Source organism: Kryptolebias marmoratus, linkage group LG13, assembly GCF_001649575.2.
Source record: "Kryptolebias marmoratus isolate JLee-2015 linkage group LG13, ASM164957v2, whole genome shotgun sequence".
Lineage (NCBI taxonomy): Eukaryota > Metazoa > Chordata > Actinopteri > Cyprinodontiformes > Rivulidae > Kryptolebias > Kryptolebias marmoratus.
The window spans coordinates 6,260,939-6,282,997 of NC_051442.1; the positions used below are offsets into that span (position 1 = coordinate 6,260,939).

The 22,059-nt window shown below is 37.3% G+C and overlaps 1 protein-coding gene and 1 long non-coding RNA gene across 3 annotated transcripts in view; one reads left to right on the plus strand and one right to left on the minus strand.

The window, feature by feature from the left end:
• fstl4 (follistatin-like 4) overlaps positions 1 to 18,036 on the plus strand; it is a 192,045-nt gene extending 174,009 nt beyond the window's left edge. For both annotated transcript variants that reach the window (XM_025006742.2, XM_017419926.3), the window contains exons 12-16: positions 1,021 to 1,139; positions 2,331 to 2,480; positions 7,361 to 7,468; positions 14,100 to 14,209; positions 14,381 to 18,036. In XM_025006742.2, coding sequence (XP_024862510.1) covers positions 1,021 to 1,139; positions 2,331 to 2,480; positions 7,361 to 7,468; positions 14,100 to 14,209; positions 14,381 to 15,083 — 1,190 coding nt within the window. In that variant the 3' untranslated portion in view covers positions 15,084 to 18,036. The remainder of the gene's footprint in view (positions 1 to 1,020; positions 1,140 to 2,330; positions 2,481 to 7,360; positions 7,469 to 14,099; positions 14,210 to 14,380) is intronic.
• The window catches only part of LOC112450631, an 86,279-nt gene that overhangs the window by 2,079 nt on the left and 62,141 nt on the right, over positions 1 to 22,059 (minus strand). Inside the window, exon 2 of the long non-coding RNA XR_003039305.2 lies at positions 2,365 to 2,507. This is a non-coding gene — a long non-coding RNA (uncharacterized LOC112450631). The remainder of the gene's footprint in view (positions 1 to 2,364; positions 2,508 to 22,059) is intronic.

A 22,059-nucleotide genomic window follows, 5' to 3' on the forward strand; every position in this document is an offset into this window, starting at 1 on the left:
CCCTCCTCTTTGTGTGCTCAAATGTTTCATCTATATGTGTTTATTTATATTTGGATAACCAAGTGTGGAAACAGTCAAACATGAGAACATAGTAGTTTAGTTTTAAGTCAGTGCAAATATTACAGACTTAGTGTGGTGGCTATAAGGAAAATATAGTGGTTTTTAGTGGAGAACAAATCTTTCTTTCTTTATGTTGTAAATGTATTTTCCAACAAGAACAGTTTTACTGAAGTACCAACAACTCTGGATATCCACTGCAATTTAGAAGGAAATAGAAATGTAATCTCTTTTTTGATAAATTACCACCATTGTAGGTTTAAGAAGGCATTAAATGAGCCAAAGTAATAGAGAAACCAGTGAAAGCATTTGAAGTATTTACTTGTGTTTAAAGGCTCTTAGGAACAGCTACACCAAATAAACAGAAGAGACATTACTTGTTAAATCTGCATGCATAAATGTTTTAGTGTTGTGTGCATGCTTGGATATTTATAATTTTTACTTCACAGTAAGTTTTAGGCTGCTGAGCAATACTCACTGAGGCGCTGTCTGTTGATGTTATATTGCAAGAATAAAGCCTTAAGACCCTGACAGATCAATCACAACCAGTTATTGTCTGTGCATGCATCTTTGGAATGTTTATGCAAAACAAAGGCTTCTCTCTGGTCATGTGATGCATTCAGTAAAGTCACTGCAGCTATTTACAACAGACAGACAGACAGGATGTACAAACAGTGAAGTACCAACAGAATTTGATTCCACTTGTTACAGTAGGTTTTAGACATGTTGTTGACAGAGCCCTTTGTTGGTTTTGTCAAAGCTTCTGGCAGCTACACACTGCCCATCCTCACTAACATGAGAGCTTGCTAACAGGAGCCTCTGTGTGCCCCCTCCAGCAGGGACTGAAATTGAAATGTCCATCACAAATGTCAGATAAGACAAGAGTGGCATTTAGTGCCATTTTCAATTTGTTTTTGTTCTTTCCATGGCAGCCTTTTTGACTACGTTTCTCTTGTCTTTAAGGGTTGAGTGTGGGGAACATGTTCTATGCCTTTTCTGATGAGGGCATCACTGTCCTGCAGCCAAGCGAATGTGAAATACGCAGACACATGAAGAGAACAGAGAGGATTGTTGCAACATATGTAAGTACAGGCAGCTTTACTCAAGAAATACATGCAACACAAAATGGGAAAAGTTAAAAATTTAAGGATTTAGATCATTTTTAATCTTAAGGTCAACAGACCTGATCTTCGTGTTATTAGGTCTTTAGGGTGTTTCATCATAATGCATAGAAAACTGCGAGGTAACTCTTGTGTTCTTTCTAAAATATTTATTTTAAAAATTCTTGAAACTCTTTCTACTAAATCTCATCTTGTTGAACACAGGCCTACCAGCTTTCACATTCCTCACAAAGTATTTGATCATCTTTATATCGTACAGTTCTTCATTCCAGTTCAGGACAAATTCTCCTCCTCCACCTCCCTCCTGATGTCACAGTGTGACACCTCGCCTCACTAAATGTAATGGAATTACTTGTGTCCATTAGTCAACAGCTCGCTACAATATAGTACAAAGAGTCTATACCAAAGGCCTTGGGGTTTTTAATCCAGTGGATAACATCCATCTCCCAGAGTAAGGAGCTTTAGATGCTAAAAGTTTCTTGTTCCTGAGGGATTTGGGTTTTTACAGAAGGGTGTAATTGTATTAGGGATCAATACAAACTCAATAAGCCATGTGTTAGTCAGTTCCTGCTATAAACAGCAGTTTCTCCACTTTGTGCTCCAAGTGTGTCCACCTTTTCGGTGCCTCACCAATCTATGTGTGCGGTCTTGTTTTTCTGTGTTTGTGAAGTCCACTATAGTTAGAGTCTGGAGGCTTTTTGAGCAATAAAAAACTGAAACAGACATGTTTAAAGGGGTGCTTGAAGGTCAAGGATTGGTTGTGGGGTTAATGTTAGAATTAGATTAAGAGTGGGGTTTTGCATTATGTTGTTGAGGTTAGCGTTAAAAACTGGGGATTGTATTATGTGAATGAAAGAGCCCCCAGAAGAAACATAAAAGTGGGTGTGTACATAGTGCAAGTGCAGGTGTGTAGCTAAGTGCCTTGTCAGCAAAGGCAGCATGCTGCAGAGCCAGCAAAGGCGTTACATTATTTGAACGAGGGGCAGAATTGTAAATCTGTTAATAATTGAGCGAAACAAGTCGACTAGCAAACTCTGAGGTGGAAAACATTTTCTGTACAGATTAACCAACTCAACTAAATCCTAACCTTTTCCCTGTAGCTCTATTAATTCTTCTATCATCCTCCCTCTTCTGTCTTGGGGTTTTTCTCAGGAGGAGATGTGCCCTAAAGGTGAGGGGGTTTCACCTCAGCGCTGTGTGTGGTCTTCAGCAGCCAACGTCAGAGATAAGTACATCTACGTGACCCAACCGCTACAGAGTCGACTGCTGGTCATCGATATTCAAGCCCAAAAGGTGGTTCAGGTGGGTGGAGAAGGCTGAGAGGTACATCTGTAAAAACACAACAAGTATCTCAAAAATTCTGCTAGAAGTTGTATAAACCCTGCAAATCTAGTTATGAAGTTTGAACTTTGGGAAAGCTGAAAGGAGGGCTGTGCAATATTCAAAAAACATAATTTATTTTTTGACTTGCAACAAACAAATGGTAACCTTTTTCACTTTTTTATTTCTCTTTTGTAAAGATACGTCCTACATGAAATTCACTAAATGTTATCTTCAGTTTTTGCATATGATAAATGATAAACTCAAGGAGTGAATTTTTAGTTTGTTGTTTTTAGTCTCTAATGACACTTAACATTTACTGACATGACCACCTGTTTTGATCATTTTAGAAAATTGTATATTATTGGTCATATGCAGTGGAAAAATTAAAAGGTGGGCAGATAAAAGTAAAGTGTTCAGTTTAACTTAATTTTATTTTTAAATTAGTATATAATCCAGTACATTTTGACTTAGTGAGAAGTCTTTTTGTTCTAATTTTGAATAAGAAAAGTCAAAAACATTTACATCAAGTGTATACATCCTGTCTAAGAGGACATCTGCAAGGGAAAAATAAATCAAAAGTACCTGAAGCATTAGAAACAATATGGTGCCCAGGTGGGTGCTGGCTGCCTCGCCATTTATCTTGCCTGTAACGGCTGTTTAGAGACTGAATCCCTCAGGGTCCTTCCCAGGGTCAGCATCATTTATACTAAGGTGCAGGATGAAAGGAAATTGGCCCAAGTCAAGGAGAAGGTGGGAGAGGATATAAGCTAAAAGTCTGAGCAGAGAGAATGATAAAAAGAAAGAAAGAATAGAGACGGCCCACTGTGCAGGTCACAGAGCAGAAATGTCATTATAAACCCGTTAAATGACCTTGTTATCCAGGCAGGAAAATAGGACTTAATGCATGGAGGGATTATGAAACAAGTGGCCTCTGGGTACAGGCGTGTAAAAGACCCTCCACTCGTCCTTCCAGAAGGTTGACTTCCAAACTGAGATAGACGTTGAACAAGCAGAAACCATACAGGTGCAATGTGCTCCCATCCTCCCATTTTTGGTTTGCAGTTACTTGACTATATGCTGTTAGTGCTCATTTTTGTGCAGCCAGTTGTCTCTCTTAAAATTGCTTTAGCTTTTGCAGCCATTCTTGTACATTATAGTATCTATTTGCTACGACATTTAGTTTCTTATGACACCATATTTCATCACATTTTGACTGCTTGTTTATGTTTTTACGTTATTGTTTTAGGGTTTCTCTTTTGCGGCAGTATGTAATCATTCTCTGACCTCTGACCCCCTGTGCCAAGTAGGCAACTTCACTAATTTGCCTATGATTAAACATGTAATATTAATAACTCAGCAGTTAAAGAAATTTACCACTTTTCAAGTAAATAAGATTGGTCTGAAAATTTTTAATCTGACTATTGTTTTTCTTCAGAGTTAAGAATTAAACTTAAAAGAATAGTTTAAGACATAATGGTCTAAGAAACTGAGTGTTGTGGCACATATGTACAGAAATATGTTTTTCCAAAGTGTGGTATTATTACCTTCGACATTCTCTGACCCGCCAGCTGCTCCCTTCCCTGTTTTACTCCATCAAACACTGTAAAACCACTTTCTCATCCTTTATTGCCCTTTCACTGGGCTCCTGCCCCCGCCTCACTGGCCTTAGAGTGCAGGAGGTTAATGCATCTTCCATTTCTTTTCTGCTTTTCTTCTCCTCCTTTGTTATCTCAAAGACCCCCTTCTCCAACAAAGAACATTGGTAACTTCTTTTCAAAAGTGGTTTTTAAAAGCAGGGAGGAGATGGCAGATCCACTGACAGGGAGCATGAATGAACAAAACAGCCCCTAATTTTTAACAGTAAATTACAGTTGCTGCACAAAATTTGGAAAAAGTATGGAAGATCTCTATATTTAGTGCAAAATATATAGTATTCTGTTACCTCTTTTTGAGAAAGTATTTGTTTAGCTAGTAATAACTTAGCGATACAATGTAAATTATTTGTACTAAAACATGAGAATGAAATTTTAATTCTTACTCCTTTTTCATTGCGTTCTATTTTTAAAAACAATAGACCTATTGTTATTTTTCCAACCTTGAATCTGTGGTTTCAGTCATGCACGAGGAAAGTAGTAACGGAAAAACAACTGTGAACCAGACAAATACAAAGATCCAGATGGCAAAAACATCTTTTTAACTGTCTGTAGTGATTCCTCTTGAGGCTCCAGAAAAATCAGTGCAATAAAGTGAAGTTTTTATTTAGGACTTGGTTATGCTTTTCCTTTTGAGCCCAAGTCGACATTTTTAAGCAGTTTAAAGACATGATGGTTTCTTAAAGAATAAAAGGGATCCCCAGTGTCATGCATTTGCATTTTTATTTCTGTTTTGGCACTGAATATTCTCAGGTGGGGCTCATCTGACACAAACTCTGCATCCATTATTATGACATCTCTCAGCTTGGTATTTCCATTGCATGTCTGCAGCTAAAGTTCTTTACCACTGAGTTTGTTCACCTCAAGTTACTCTCACTTTGTCAAATATGATTTAGTGGTGTTGTTTTTTATTTTTATGCCGTATAAAGTCTAGTTATTGCCTCCAATTTTGTTAGAAAACTATTATACATTTAGTTCTTGACACTTTCAAGTCAGTGCATAAAATGCTCAAACTGTTTACTGCTGATAATAAAATGCAGACAGTTTCTCCATTTTAGATTTGTATTATTAGAAGCTTGAAATTGTGTTATGCCACACAGCACTGCAAAACCTTGAAGCTCTGTTGTAAACAAGGAGTAGGTGGTCCTAAATTGTGGACAAAGACATATTTAGCATGGCCCAGATCACCTTCAAATGTAGTTTGTGTGATCTAAATACATTCTCTGGGAGAGCTGGGCTAAGTTCCAGACCCACACAATCCTGAACAGGACAAGAATGAGTGCATATAATTAAACTGTGTTCTCAATCCTTCTGCTTACCCATAATACATTTTAAGGCCTAAAACAGAAACTCCACTCAAAATAATAACAGCCAAAGATGCAAAATCGGTAATTAAACTTTTAAGTGCAGACATTAAATGTATAAATAATTTATTTGTTAGATATTTAAAACTAAAATAAAATGCTGCTGTTGAGAATCATGCCAGAGGGATGTTTCTTTCTTTGCCTTACACATGTCAAGATGCAACCCTATCAAACAGCAGCTAGTTCAGCTGAGGCAATGTCCCACCAATTTATCCAGTGAAAACAACAATTTGAATGAGATTTAGTATTTCATTGTTTTACACTTTGAAGCAAAAAATAGTTGGGTGTCAAGCAATTTACAATGGTATCATAAGTTAGAAGCTATGGTTAAGTAGTCTATAAATTCCAGAGTCATCAATTTTCCTTGCCTGCACGATTCTGTTCTGTTTCGCAGGGAGCTGGTGCCCATTTTCAGTGATCAACAGTCAAAAGGTAGCGTACACCCTGGAGAAGTTGCCAGTCCATCACAGGGCCACAAAGAGGCTAACAACCATACACACACGTACAGACCTAGGTTCAGTTTACTGTAGAACTGTCAGCCTAAACTTTATATTTTTGAACTGTGGAAGGAAATCCAAGTACCAAAATAAATAAATACCACCACACGTGCACAGGGAGAACATGCAAACACTGTATAGAAAGGCCCCAGTTGAGCTTCACACCTACAACCTTCTTGCTGTGAGGCAAAAGTGCTAAACAGCTGTTAAAATCCAGTCTTTTTTTAAAACAAAAAGCTGAGACAACTTACACAGACCACAACATTTACCTGTACACATATTTCCTACATCTAATTCTACCATTTCATTGTGTTAGAATTTTTGGGGCCTATTAGCTGCCAGGCTGCAGCATTGAGAGTCTGGCCTCAGCTTTACCTCTTCTTCAATCATGCAGAAAACATGCACACACCGTCCACCTTCTCCTCAAACCATACATGGGCACATGCTGAGTTGACACTTGGCTGACCGGTGCAGAGCAGAGGGCTGCACCTCCCATTACTGACAGCAGAGCTTGTGGTCTCGCTCCACTGGTGAGTGTGTCAGCAGCTCCCCATCCGCTCAGCCAGAAGCAGGGTAATGGATTGTGTTATTCCTGGTTGTTGACATTGCAGCAGATCTGAGGTTGAGTTTATTCCCCACCTCTCCCATTTCACACACACACACTTCTTTCCTAGTTCCCTCCTGCGTGTCTGTAGATTATTGCCTATTCTTTCTGTTCTCTCACCCGATGTGTGTTAGATGCCATCATTAACACCTCTCCAACAGCAACAGTGTAAAAATGAAGGCTACAGCATACGATGCACGTCCATCTCTGAATCTGTTTTGCTTTGTATTTCTGTTCTCATGATACAAGAGTGGCTCTATTGACTTTCAGCCCATCAGTGGATCGTATTCTTTTCAGCAAACAGATCTATTATCTTCACTTCATGCATAGTATATCCTGATTGAAGGATGGCTAATCTGACCTGGATTCCTGTGGTGTTAAACAAAATCCATATACCCACGTTATTTTCCTGTTATGTCTTCACTAACAACTAAGATCAAACAATGTAGACTTAGTTGTGGTTAAAAGCTTAAAAAGTAAGCTTATGTAGTTTCACTCTGGTAGTGAGTGCAATCTTATAGTAAGAGAAGTGGTGTCAAAATTGAAAGTTTACAATACTTTTAAGAACAGACTTTGTACAAAGCAGGACAACCCTAACTGTACAAATAAAATTATCCTAAATTCAGTACATCCCTGTAGCTTTTATTTATGTCTCCTGTTTTACATTTATTGTAGACAATATTGAAAGCAAAGCTTATTTGTGTTCTAATAATCAATTTTGTTTTCCCACTTTGTCCTACAGGCAGTTGCAACAGATCCTTTTCCAGTGAAGATGCTCTATGACAAATCACATGACCAGGTGTGGATTCTAACGTGGGGAGATATGGAGAAAACACACCCAACACTTCAGGTAAGTGGTAATCTTAAACCTCAGACAGTGGCTAAAAGAAAAAAACGTAATTGTATATTGGACTGAAAGCTTTCTTGTCACCTACCCAAATGATTTCAGTTTAATTATGTGACACCTGGTGCTCATTTTGGAATTTTTAATAATGTGACTGTGCAGCCTAATTTTTAAATCAGACTGATTATTCTGCACAAACTGAGCTTAGAGAAAATACAACAGCATTTTACACACTTCTACTGTGTGTGGACAGTGATGAGCGGTTAGATTCCTGACAGAAAATAATCTATATAAGCTGCAGACAATTTAAGTGAGAACAATTGTGCCTCAATTGAGCTCAGTTGTGTACCTACATCTCTGTTTATATGATATAAGTATGATGTGTTCTAACATCTAAACTATGTTTTAAAGCACGAGCCAGACAAACAGTAATTCACAGCTGCACTGTTCTCAGCTTGTGCCTGGTGTCCCCTTAGACCACTGATGTTGGAGGCTTCACAAATGAGAAATGATCACAGGTGTGGTTGTATTTAATCCACCTCAAGGGACTGGGCAAGATGAGGGAGGAGAGCGAGGATGCAGAGAGGGTCGAGGAGTTTGAGAGGAGAGAGGAGGGATCAGGACAGGTACTTATGGGAGAGAAGTGATGCTGTTTATAAAGAGCCAGCACTCTAGTGTTCTGTTTGTCTGCGTAACAGTGCAGAATGCTGCAGTGAGTAAAGCCACCAAGGGAGCTCATTGTAATCTCTGAAACAGACACAAACATATGTATTGTTATGCTCAGCCCCACTGGTGGGAGGGATCTCTTTATAGTCGTGAGGTGATGTGTTCAGCCTTTGTGGTTTATTACAGTAACTGCACAGATATTATACAAAATCAGATTTATTATTTTTCTGTCTGTAAACATGTTTAGATTGGAACAAACATTCAATCTCAAAATCTCTCGAATGCATAAGTAGTTTTTCCCAGCACTGGTTTTGGTTAAGAGTGATTTTATCAGTTTTTTTGTTAGATACTCCTATGAGATTGCAATTCTTGAAGCTAATGTAATAAAATATCATTTATTTATCATGCTTTGATTTCAAAATGGTTGAATCCAAAGGTGCCACTACCAATTGGCAAAAATAGTGGGGGACAAAAAATAACACCATCTGTGTGTGGGTTTTAACGGATTTTCAACAAGGTAGAATCTATGTGCCTACGTTCCCTGGTTTGCACTTTCTTCTGTGCAGAATTTGCTTCTTTATAGCTGTCACAGTGCACATCTTTCTGCATGGTGGATATTAGACTTGTTTAATACCTCTGTCAGTTGTCATCCTAAATGAAGCAGAAAATTCTATATGGAAATTTTAAACACTTTTTCTCTTATAAACTGTGATAAGCACACAGTTTTGTATTTTTCATTTTATTAATTTCCCCCCTTTCCAGTGTTCGTGCAGAAGTAATGAATAATTAGTGAGTGGAGCATGAATCTATCAAAAATGCAATTGCACGGAGCTGCATAATGGATTGAAGGCCACATGGCTCACGCCACAAATAAATGGTCCGATGTCATTATCATTTGGACTGAAAGTAATTGACCTGTTCAGGGGCAGCCTGTCACTACCTGAGGAATGGCATTGCTTCAGCAGATCATACATGTGTATGAGTGTCATTCTATGTTTGAGCACTTGTGGTGTGTAAATGTGCATAGTTGTGCATTCATCTCAGTGTGTGAGACATTTTTAAGCAGCCGAGTTTAAGGATAGTTCAATAACTCTGTGTAAATATCAAAGGGAGTGTGATTGTCAATTCATTAAAAAGAAGGAAGGCTGCTCGGCAGTAAAATATGGCCTTTCAGATAGTCAGTCCAGTCTGCATCTACCAGCCAAGAATATTCAGCCATGGTAAAAAGTAACTATACTTTAATTTCTAAGATGTTATGACAATACCATGAGTGTCTTGCCATAGTTCAATGTGAGATAAATACATCTTCAGAACATTAAGTGTCTTTTAGTGTTTTTTTTTTTTTTTTGCTAAAATGCAGAAACAGTATATGTAATAGTAAGGACACCCTCACTACTTAAATAGGAATTTAAAGGACAAGTAGTTGTGAGTTGTTGGAAATACAATACACTTTATTAACTAAAAATAGGCAAATATAAATACCTCTGAAGGTTTTTACCAGGCAGATGTGATGTTGCCCAAAAATCTGGGAAGGGTTATATGACTTAATGGTATCCATTCTACAGCATGAAAATTAATACAAATGAGGAAAACATTCAAGACTGTTGTCAATCTTTCCATAACCAGAAGACCAAAATCACCCCAAGGTCAGATTATCCAAAACACCTAAGTACATTTGCTACTTCAGTTAACATGTGAAATTTAAAGCTCATAACAGCAGACTTAGAAAAAAACTAAATATTTTGTTCATCAAGAAGAAAGGTTCTCTGTCAAACAGAACCTGGCAACATGACTTAAGTTGCAACTAAAACAGCAATCAGCACAAACACCTCAAAGCACAGGGGTGTAAGAGGGGATTGTTTGGTTTAGTTTTACAGCTAAAGGACTTGGGCACCTAGCAGTCACTGAGTTGATCATGTAACACCTATATGTACCAAAATACAAGACCAACAGCTAAAACTTAGTGCAAACTGGGTTGTGTAACAAGGCATTGATTCCAAGCACAGCAGCAAATCTACAGCAGAATAGTAGAAAAAAAAGATTAATCAATGTGTTGCAAAAGCCCAGTCAAAGTCTGAACATTCAACCTGAAAAAAATATTGTGATAGGGTCACAAGCAAGCTGTATATAAAGTGCAGACCAGAATTGATGTAATACTTCTAAAGCCAATGGGAGAGCCAAACAGAGGATAATGACTTTAAGTTATGGCTGCTAAAATGTGTTGTACAGACAATTACATCACAAGTTAAGTTTAGTTTTCACACAATCATCTGAGAGTACATTTAACTAATCTGAATAATTTATGAAGAGAAACACTCGTCTTGATGTTTTCCCCACCTTAGATCCCATGATGTTCTTAGAAAGGTGTGTGAGTATGTTTGGATGAAGAGCAAAAGCACTGAGATTCTAGTTAAAATTGTAAAGTAGGTTTATGAATTAGTAACAAGAGCTGCAGCGAATATGCTTTAATGTATTAAAACACATGAAAGATGTGCATAATAACATCTGGACATTGCAAACACATCACATGACATAATTGTGAACGGCCTAAGACTGAAAAACTAAATTGAAAATTCTGAATCAAACATTGATCCTAATCTTTTGAGATTTCTTTTTAAACGTAATCCACAAAATACTTTGTTCCCAGGACCAACAAGTAGTTCTAAGATCTGGTGTAAAATGCAATACAAGAGGAAATATTAAAATGCCTTGTAAGATTGGAGTTTCCTAAATAACACAAATACACAGGAGGATTTGAAGAATTTAATCTTGTTAAAATGTATGCCAGCTAAATGTGGAATAATGAAAGAATCCTTTTCAATTCCTTTTCAGAGTGAATGTTGTTGAAAGAGGTAAAAGCACTCAGTCAGAACCAAATCCCCCTCAGGTATTAGGTCAGGCAGTGAGGCAGGTTCAGAGTAAAACTCAATTGGGCCTTGTCGCCGGGTGTGTGGATATGAAATCCAAGGATGAGCGATAACAATGGAAGGTCTGTGGAATTAGGCGCAGAGCACCTGTAAACCCACAAACCACAGTAACTGCAAGTTTGTACAAGGAACCTCATTAGCTCACATCACGGTATTCTGCAACTATTGCAATGCCATTTTGTTAAAGATACTTTTCACTTCTAACAAGCTGAAAGAAACGGTATTTTATTTAGATGGATGAGTTGTACCAGAAGGGGGAGAAAGAGAGACTGACAAGTGTTGCAGCAATGCAGCAGAAGTAAAAACTCATCATCTTAAAACTGTTTTTATTTCCCTGCATTTGATGGTTGTTAGGAAAAGAATGAGTCTTCTTCTCCCCCCCACACCCACTGGGCATCAAGCAGTTCACCTTTAGGACACTGACATCAAAATAGATTTTTCACTTACCTCTTTCCCTTTTCAAAAAGATATCCAATACATTTTTTGGCACAATTTACAGAGCTGCCTAACCTCGAGTCTTTTCAAAGAGCAGAATTTCTCTGAGAACACAGTGACAGCTTCAGAATAAACAGGAAAAGCTTCACCGTCAATGCAAAGTCTGGACAAAGGCTAAATTGTCACAATTTGACTCAGAAATGTTCCTCACAATAAACAATTAGGCTATGTGAAAGCGTTAAAAGTTTATTTTAAACTGACAGATCAATCAACCCACTACTACTGCCAGGTCTTTGGTGCAATTGCCTTCATCTGCTACTTGCTCAAGGGTCTTTCTGCTTTCAGTGTAAATTACACACTTTCCCAGTTGGTTATAGTCAGGTGACAAACAAACAGGTGATTTTTGTGCCTCAAGAAGTTCTATGGCACGTTTCTGGTGTTCTCCTCTCTGTACTGTCACTTGTGTAGAAGGTATATAGCTATAGCATGCATATCAAATTTTATCTTGGTAATTTTATCACAATTACACTGGCAGCAGTACATGCCTATGACATAAAACTATCACCATCATGTGTAAGCGATTACAGACTCAAAATCACACATTGCAAGTTTTTCTAAATTCATGCAGCTCTAGTTTACACAGAAGAAAGTACTGTGTTGATATAGGTTAGTAGTTTGATACAATATTCAAGCACTTTTGTTGCTCTTCAACTGACCTTTTTGTCCCTTTAAGATTGCTTTATCCACTACGACTGGTCCATTATGTCCTCTAATGAGACCTTTACTTTCACCAGAGCTCCCATGAACATCTACCAATAACAAAATTAAAACCTATAGTAGACTCACGACATGAAACAAGCCACAATTCTATATTCAATTGTCTAACAAATAACCGTCAGTGCCACAATAATACATTAACTAAGTTAAAGCTAACAGAACACAGAGGTTTTCATTTTCTTTGAAAATACTCCATGAAATCCTGCATAAAAATGTTTTAAAAAGAGCAGGCAAGAAAGAAGCAACAGAATATGAAAATCACAAGCCATCTCCAAGCTGTTAGATCAGTGGTGTCCAATCCTGGTCCTGGGGGGCCACTACCCTGCATGTTTGAATGATTAACAGGTTTCTGCAGAACTTAAAGACCTGCTGAAGAGCAGGGAAATGACTAAATCAATTAAATCAGGTGTGTCAAAGCAGAGAAACTTCTAAAACATGCAGGAATGTGGCCCTCTGGGACCAAGATAGGACACCACTGTGTTAGATGAACCATGTAGAACTAAATGAACACCATTTACTCGTAACTAAAGCTACAGAGTGCAGATTTGTCTGAATGTTTACAATTTGGCTACATATGAATACCTGTCAGTACAGAAAGACATATTAAGGACATCTTGCTTTGAGTCAAGTCTATTAAGATGTATGCGGAAGAAAAGGTAACACACTGTTACAACACATACATTAACATTTAGGGATAGAAATTAGGTGTTCACTTTGTAAAACTGCAGAGAATAAGGTGGATGCACATCTGCTTCATTTTGCAAACATGCTGATTCAGTTCCAGCAGTATGACATGAGGAATGAGGCTTTTATTATGGTTTGTTCAGACAACCATCACTGACTGAGATGGTGTACAGAGTACTGAAGCAGAGTCCCTTATCAGCTTAGGTCATATACTGCAGATGTTTATCTCTTTCGGGATATATGGTGTGTCACCTGAACAAGCCCTGGTCATTAGGACCTGACATATGAGCGTTCATTTTACTTAAAGAAACCAGCAGAAGGGAATTCTAAAGAAGCTGAAATTGACCATGGTTGCTTAACAAAATTAACCTGAATGTTACTCAAGATGTTACATCAGAGGATGACTCTTGAATTTTTGTGAATCTAAATGTAAACAAGACAATTTTTTTTTTTAAATCAACCCTGCCAACATTGGTTAGCATGAGCTAGATCAGCTCTCTTAAGTTTGTCTAGACTAAGTAGCTGGTCATCATGATGAAGTTTGAAAATTGTCAAATTTTCGAATAGTCTTTTTATTTCAAGATCAAGACTGAAGCAGTTTCTAAAAAAGAACCTATTTTGTTTTATGCTAAAAGCCCAAATTAGTAAATCTTATCAGACTAGTATGTTTTGGGTCCATAAATAAACCTGAAAAACCTTTAAAGTCCAGATCGTATCTAAATTGCTTAAAAATGTTACTTCACTGTTATTTTTCACTGTACTCAACTCTGACTATAAAAGCCAATATATCACTGCTGAATCACAGACTAAATAGCAGCCTTATGTTCATAGATTTACAAAAAAGCCCCTATATATTCTTCCTCACATTTTCTAAAAACACAACCATTGTTGCCAAATTTCTTTGCAACAAAAACAATCTAATTTGCATACATTTTATGAACTAACTTTAGTCATTCATACACACTGAAGACTTCACTACAACAAAATGCAGGCCAGAAAAAAAGTAAAATATACAACTTTCATTCAAAACTCAAACTTTCGGTGATTACAGTAAAGTTAATAATTTTGTTTTTAGTTGCATTGTTGTATATCAAACAGTAAACCTTTAACGATCTAGGAAGTATTTATATATTGTTGTTTGTTTACAGGTAATTCCTCAAGCCAGTGTGGGTGAAGTTCATCATGCCATTCGCACAACTTTCCAAAGGGTGAACGACTTCTTCATCCCTCCAACTAATCTCATTATAACTCACGTGAGGTAAAAACTTTCAGCTACCTCTGACTTAAAAACCATGGGCAACCTCATCACAGCCATTATCCTACATTAAAGGCGAAAACTGTAGTTCTAATGAAAATTTCCATGTGGAATAATCTGTTAAAAACAAACACTTAAGGCAATTAACATCTCCTTTAAACTTTGTTTGTATAGGTTTGCATTTGTCTTCCTAAAAAATGAACCTGCGGTGCACAAGATTGATCTGGAGACCTTCCATCGTGTCAAAACCATCAGCTTGAAGAACTATAGCTGCATACCAGCCAGCATGGCCTACACACACCTGAGCGGCTTCTACTTTGTCCAGTGCCAGCGCAAGAGCCTTCTGCACGCTCCATCCCAGCTCCTTATAGACAGTGTGACAGATACAGTGATCGGTCTGAACTTAAATGTCACGGGACAAGCTTACGTGTCACCAGATGGCCGCTACATTGTGACACCTGACCCACAGAGTTCAAAGCTGATAGTACAGACAGTGTCATTCCAGGGGGAGCTGAGTCTCAACCAGGAAATAAATGAGCCTATAAGCATCTCTGATCTGGTTTTCCAGCCCTCCTTCACAGAGTCCAATCAGCACATAGTCGTGGCCACCTCCGGGTCAGGCACAGACTTGCTGTTTGCTGATCTGTCATCAGGCCACACCGAGATACTGCAAAGCCTAAAGGAGCCCCTGCCCCCCCAGGCCTGGCCCTGGGGAGGCCCCAACAGAGTAGTGGTCTCCAGCGGGTTGTTTGGACAGTACCTGGTAACACCATCAGTAGAGTCCCTCTTTGTTCTGAATGGCAAACAGAGAACGCCACATTGCGAAGTATCAGACATAAAAAGAGCAAACACAGTTGTCTGGGTCGGTGAGGTATGAGTAAAAACACAAAAAATAACCAGAAGAAAAACAAAAAAAAGAGAAGACTTAGAATTAGTGAAAGACATGAATGGGGTAAAAAAGGAAAAGAAATCAGGCCAAATTACCTATTATTAAGATTTATGTAAATCTAAGTTGTGAACCCAGCTCTGGGACTGAGCGAGAGGAAAACATGCCTGGGTTTGCTGTAACAAAAGTACACTTAAAATAGAGTCAATGAGAAAATCTTAAGAAAATCTGTTGTGATATTTCTATTGGGAGAAAGTGTCAATGCCGTTCAGTGCAACAGTGATCTATGTGCACTTAACTATACAGAATTGTACATTATTGCACTTCCTTCCATGTTATCACAGCAAATAGGTACCTGAAGAGGAGTAATTAAACTACAAACTATGCACAATGCTCACTTTTTTTTAGAATAAAAAGCTTTCCAGTTTTGTTTCTCAACAATGTCTGTTTTCACCAGTGCTGCATATAGTCACCACAAACTGTCTGTCTTGTCTGCCTTTAGTGTATAGTGTTCTGAGTCCTTTTAAAAGCTAACAGCAGCATCTGTTGACTCGCCTTTGTCATGGTATTGTACTGTACTCTCTCTGAAAGCTTTCATTCTCATGCTGGCAGAGGTTGGCTTTATGCACTTGTGTAATTCCCTCTATTTACTTTGTCTATCCAAAGAGCCCAATCGGTCCATTAGTCATCAATAGATGTTACAGTCCCAGAGGAAAAAAAAAGTACATCCTTTGGTCTCTTGCAACAGTATAATCCGTCCTCCTGCTGTCTCTTACATTCGCTCTGAACCTGTACCACAGTTTTGTGCTGTGAAGCCTAAAAATGCCACTTATTCTACTTAGCAGATTCCCTCAGGGTAATGACTCTGGTTTGCGCTGCCCCATATGCTGAGGCTAAGCCAAAGCAGCATCAACTACGATATCTGATGGGCTGTGAGCATTTGTGTATCCTCTCAGAGAGGAGGGCATCGAAATCCAATTTTATCTTACGTAGACTGATACTTCTACCTCGTAACTACATACAGATTTATTAGATTGTCTAGTCATCATTTAAAACTTGGTACATAAAAGATCGCCTATCTCAAAGCTTAGTAGCTCTTTCAATATATGTCAAACAACAAATTAACAGGTCTGTTTAATGTTATTCAAAATTTGTATTCATACTCATGACAAAAAACAAAAACTGTCTGCTAGGCAGTAACTGAACAAACACCAGCAACTCTTCATCTATTAGAATAGCACATTCTGTGTGTTTGAACTACACCATCCTTGGTGTAATTGTGTTTTTCCACTTGCACTAATCATCACAATGATGAGTCATTAGCAGCAAGACAGCACTGCAGCTTTTCTACAGTTTTAGTAATGACTGGAACAATAATGTCTCTCTAAGCATTTTTGCCTCTTGACAGAAGGCTGGCCTACACATGAACGCTTGGCTTGGACAATATTCATAATGGCTTTCGCACATTCAACTGAAGTGGCTGTTGGGCCAATGGCTTTTTTCCCTCCATTCTTGCTTCAAAGCACCAGATGCAACATTTATTTGTAAGCTGATTCTAGTCTGTAAAAATCCTCAAATATCCAACTGCTTGTCTTATATAGGTAATTGAAGGAAACTACTGTAGTAAATTCTTACACTGCATTTCTAGATTTTACACACATTTGCAAAAAGTCACCTTCTTAAAGACTAACAAATTCAGAATCAAGTAAACAAAGAGGAAAAAGAGAGCAATACAACGGGCCAAATGCAATAGCTATTCAAACACCCATTCCAATATGGAACCATCCATTCATAAATTGTTGTCTTGAAGTCTTGATTTCTGCATTTTCCCCATCACCAGCTTGGTCTGAGCACTTCATTAATGCTGGAGTAATACTTGAAACCTGACAGGATTAAAAATACTTCTTTGTGAATGTATTTTTAGCATTTGTTTTATTTTAAAAACCACCAGCACAATGAGCAGACAAAGTCGATCCAATTACCTAACTCAAAGTCATAAACTGTTTTATTTTCAGTCATTTTTGAACCACCAACCCCTGGTGGCCATCAGTGGAGTAGCATGTTCTGGTAGTAAAAAATAATCAAAGCTTAAAAAAATTACTACATTTAAGTTTGGCATAAGGTATCTTTATACCTTTAATTTGGAGTTTGTTTTAGTTCATTAAGGCAAGATCAGTCACAGGAAAGGTTTAATTTTTGCCACATTCTGGCTAACATCTGTAGCAGACAATGCTTTTAGTAGGTAAATTGATCTCTTTATTCTTTAAGCTACATATTAATTTTTCTAATCTGTTTAGACACTGCTAGTTGTGATATAAAGTTTCCAAAAGCAGGACATAACAAACCTGTAAGGTGTTATGTTTTTGTTGTTGTTACAAATTTGTCAGATAATGGCAAAACATTTATAAGCAACTCATCAGCTTAATACTAGATCACAAATACTCACAGCCTTGAGATTTTGCTGATGCTGTTTTTTTTTTTGTTTGTTTGTTTTTTTGAAAAGCCACTCATCTTTAAAAGAAAATGTTAAAATCATAATGTCCACTTACTACGATGTCAAAGTTCAGCTTTATTGTGTTTTAGTAAAAAATAAAATAAAATGTATATGCTAATCTGTTCCAATTGGTAACCTAAATTAAAATTAGCCTATAATGACTAGTTGAAATAGAATGCAATGTGTAGGGGTAGACACCAAAATAAAAATAAACACAAGAGGGAAGATCAGTCGTTCTTGTTTGTGATGTCAATATTTGCTCTTAATCACATGAAAAACAAAGAAAAAAAACTGACTTGTTTTGAGGATATCAACAAAGTTGTTGATTATGATTCTTAGACCACTGTTGCACTGAGGAGAGAAATATGTATTTGACTACATTTATGCTGTGTTTATTTAAAAAAAAAGAAAGAAAAAAAAGATCTCTGTTTCCTAAAGTCACTCTCCAATCCAAAGTTGCTCCCTTGTTGGTCTAAATGACCCCTACCATATTGGGCAGTGCCAACATGCATGTAATGAAAAATCTTGAACATGGCTACCACTGACCTCGAAGTGGTCTCTCACAGTTACATTCAGTTTACAGTATCTAGTGAAAAAGTCATTGCCCTGCCCTTACATTGTCACATCTGTCGATCCAACAGTAAGACACCACTACTACAGCCAAGGAAAGCAAGAGCAAAGACACTGCACCCGTGTTTGCTGATAATATTGGCTAGCTCATATTTGTGTGGATCTACCCTGAGTGTCACATGATTATTTCTGTACCTCTCTTTTACTCTGAAGGAGCTGCAGAACTGTACCGATTGGTGTGATAGACCTTGGTAGGAACCACTGTTGTAGATAACATTGTTCATGTTTAGAACACGTTCAAACATGACATAAAACTGACTGTACAGTTTTCTTTATGCATTTTGTGTGTTATTGTTTATGAGGGAATTGTTTTGTAAGAAAAAATGGAAATAAATATATTGTTAAAATCATTATGTGATGCCTTCAAGAGTTACTTATTGACAACCACAGCAATAGCCTTTGGGTTCCAACTATTTTAATTTTTAAATGTCCACCATTTTTTGGCCTATCTGACTAACAGAACAAGATAAAAAGGCAACCATTTACAAAAGATTGAAAAAAATGACTGTTGCTTGAAGAGTTTTGAAATGATTATTCAATTTTCTAACAATAAAAGAACCTAATCTTTCCCAACACCTTTCAACATAATTCTCAGACATGAGAGTTGCTCAGTAAGTTAACTGATCCATTGCCGAAATTTGATAATAAATCTATCACTTTCAAATGCTTTCTCCAATATGACATTTTGCTCTTGTCACACTGTAATTTGACAGTTAATCAGTGCAAAGTGTGAGGTATACGAATGTTTTCCCCTCCAGAGGTCTGACCTCTTGATAATTTCTCATTACTTTTTTAGAAATGCGAACATGTGGCTCAGCACAAAACTCTTTAAATCCTAATGAACATTCATTAAAAAATTATTATGATTTACAGTGTAACTGCTAAACATCAAATCCACTGACAAGTGAAGTAAACAAATTATCTTGGACCTTTGTACTGTTCTGCTTGAAACCCTTGGGTCCTGGCATTTGTGGATGTAACCTTGAGATCATTCATGTTGTTGCAAAATAATACACAACCCCCACCCCCCAAAAACAAAGAGTCCAGAACTCAACTTCCAAACTATCAAACATCTTTGAGATCAGAGGACACATACAAATGCTTCTGGTTTTTGTTTGTGTTTGTGGGAGGTGGTTCTTATTAAGATATGTTAATGAATTAATGAATCTGGTGAGGGAAACATTCTTAAACAGGTGGTTGATATAAAATGCCAAGGTAAGTATGTTTGACTGTTGACAAACTCCACAGTTTTGCCAAGAGAACTGACTTGTATAACAGAGAGCATAGGTTACAAATCTGAGTTAATTTGCACCCAATTAAATCCAACCTACAGTTCCTCTCAGAAACCTTCCTGCAAAGTGTGCACTTCCTTTTAAATTCCCTGGAAAATTACAAGTACATGCACATAAAATAAAATCCTATTCCAGACTTAATTAAAACTCCTAAATTACTCCAGACATCCAGTCTTCAGCCGAACAATGTGGCTTAACAGTATCAAATAATAGATACCACCCAACCCCAGTCCAGTCTTTTTATAACCAGCTATAATGAGCTTGTGTCAAGAGAAATCAGCAGAGTTAATATTTGGCTTTCTCCTCCTTGTTGCGAAATGCAATTTCAGGTGGTGGTTCCAACTTTGACACACTTCCTGAATCTTTTCAAAGTAATATACACTGAAGATTTTTTTTTACCCTAATTGTAATTTGAGAAATATTTATTTTAACTGATTTTGGAATAAATTTTGGAGTTTGAGGCAAAGTAGTGAGCTTTGTTAACACTTTCTGAAAGACAGTGAGAACACCAAACACTTTTCTTTTGTATCCGTTTTTAACAAAAAGATTCAAACAGATTCTAAATGCAAGATTTAAGTCTTTAACTTTAAGTATATATATGTTTTTTTTTTACAAATGGTTCATACGGCAAACACAAGCTCAAAAAACAGTCATCAAGCTTGCAAAAAAAAAAATTAACTGACAAAAGGGAAAGTGAATATTTCCTAATCTAAAAAAAAGACTAGATATTTGTGACAAGTCCCTGTTGTAACATGACATGCAGCCTTTGTGCCTTTTCACCTTTATAACCACAGTGAGTTGATGAGGTTGCCTCTACTTCTTAGAAGATAATGAAATCTATTGTCTTCCTGGGCTCAACACGATCCAACAATCTATGACCATTACTGACAACACACTCATACCAAAGGGGCAACATCAATACACTCTCCATCAGTGTCAGAGTGACAGAAAAGGGTGAATGAGAACAAAAGACTTCCCAGAGCCAAACATCAGAGAGGAAAGAGAATTTGATCACACAGACAATTACCATCTTGTTCACAGTGGCTCAATTTCCCACGACTCAGAGCACCATCCGTTATCTGCCAGACCACAACATGATCAAACCTCAAGGCATCATGTCCATATTGCAGCTGCAGCAATAAATAAGGTCAATTTGGCAGCGTTTAAGAATGAGGAAAATATTAGCTGACAGTAATGCTAAAAGTAATCCTTTAGTATCACATTTTAGATCAATAGATTGTCTTTGTTCTTTAAAATTTAAATAACAGTAAGTGAATATGAGACTGATACTGAATAGAGATTATTTTAACTACTTCTTTTATGTCTAAATGAGACTGAATACAATCATGTACTTACTACCACACACAGTGAAAAGTCTTCAGTAACATGAACAAAGCTAATATATTTGAAGGATAACCCATATTCAAACACATTAATGAAAATTAGGCTAACAGAGCAAAGCAAAACCAGATCATCTCACCCACACAAAACTTTAAACAATCAAACTGGTGAGAGATCAGATATAGTGTGTGTTGGTACTACCTGAGGTGTTGCACACCAACTGATTTGAGTACTTTTGTTTTATCATCTGGGGTTCCTGAAATGTGTTTGTATAGTTTAATGTTCACAGAGCTTGTTTGTGGAAATGTATTATGGCAAGATCAAGAGACTCATGAGAACATCAGAAATAGTTGACAATAGTCATTAAGATGAAAAGGATATAAATGAAGTAAAATATCTTCATGAGCAAGGTTTGTAGCAGTTAAAAACCCACAGTAAGTTCTAAACTTAAAGGTATCTTATCCACTGAGCAGGAGAAAGTCCATCCAGCTATCCAATTTTATTTTTACCCACAGAGAGACTCTCTTTGCCGACTTGGTACTGACCACATAAGTAACTTGTGATGTATGTGAAGAGATAAAAAGTAAATATTTGGCTTAATTGTGAAAGGATCAGAAATGTGCTATTCATATAAGGATTACACAAATTTTCTAGTAAACACTGAAGAGCACAAGAGATATTGAAGAATCAGCTGAAACTAAATCTAATATTAAATTACTTTCCTCATCAATAAGTTGGCAAATCTTTCACTCACATTACATGTATATTGCAGCTTGCAATAAAATGGTATGCAAAACACACAAAAAACTAAATCGTAAAAAAGCAAAGCTCCATTTCATCCAATATAACCATTTCTGTGTCAATAACATTTACAGTATAGACTTGTGTGGAAACCACACTTCACTGAGCAAACTTGAGGTGAAAATATGGAACGAGTGTGTAAGCAGAGGCGACATGGAAAATGTGAAACCTATCTGTTCCATGAGCTCAGTCAGTGACAGTAGTTGAGCTGAAAAGATGGATGCATTTACACCTTTTCAACATCTGGCTGGAAGCCTGGCACAACACCTTCCTGAACATGAAAAGTATGAGCATGTACAGCACTCAGTATTTAGTTGGGCCTCCTTTGGCCTGTATTACTGCAGCAATGCGGCGTGGCATGGAGTCGATCAGTCTGTGGCACTGCTCAGGTGTTATGATAGCCCAGGTT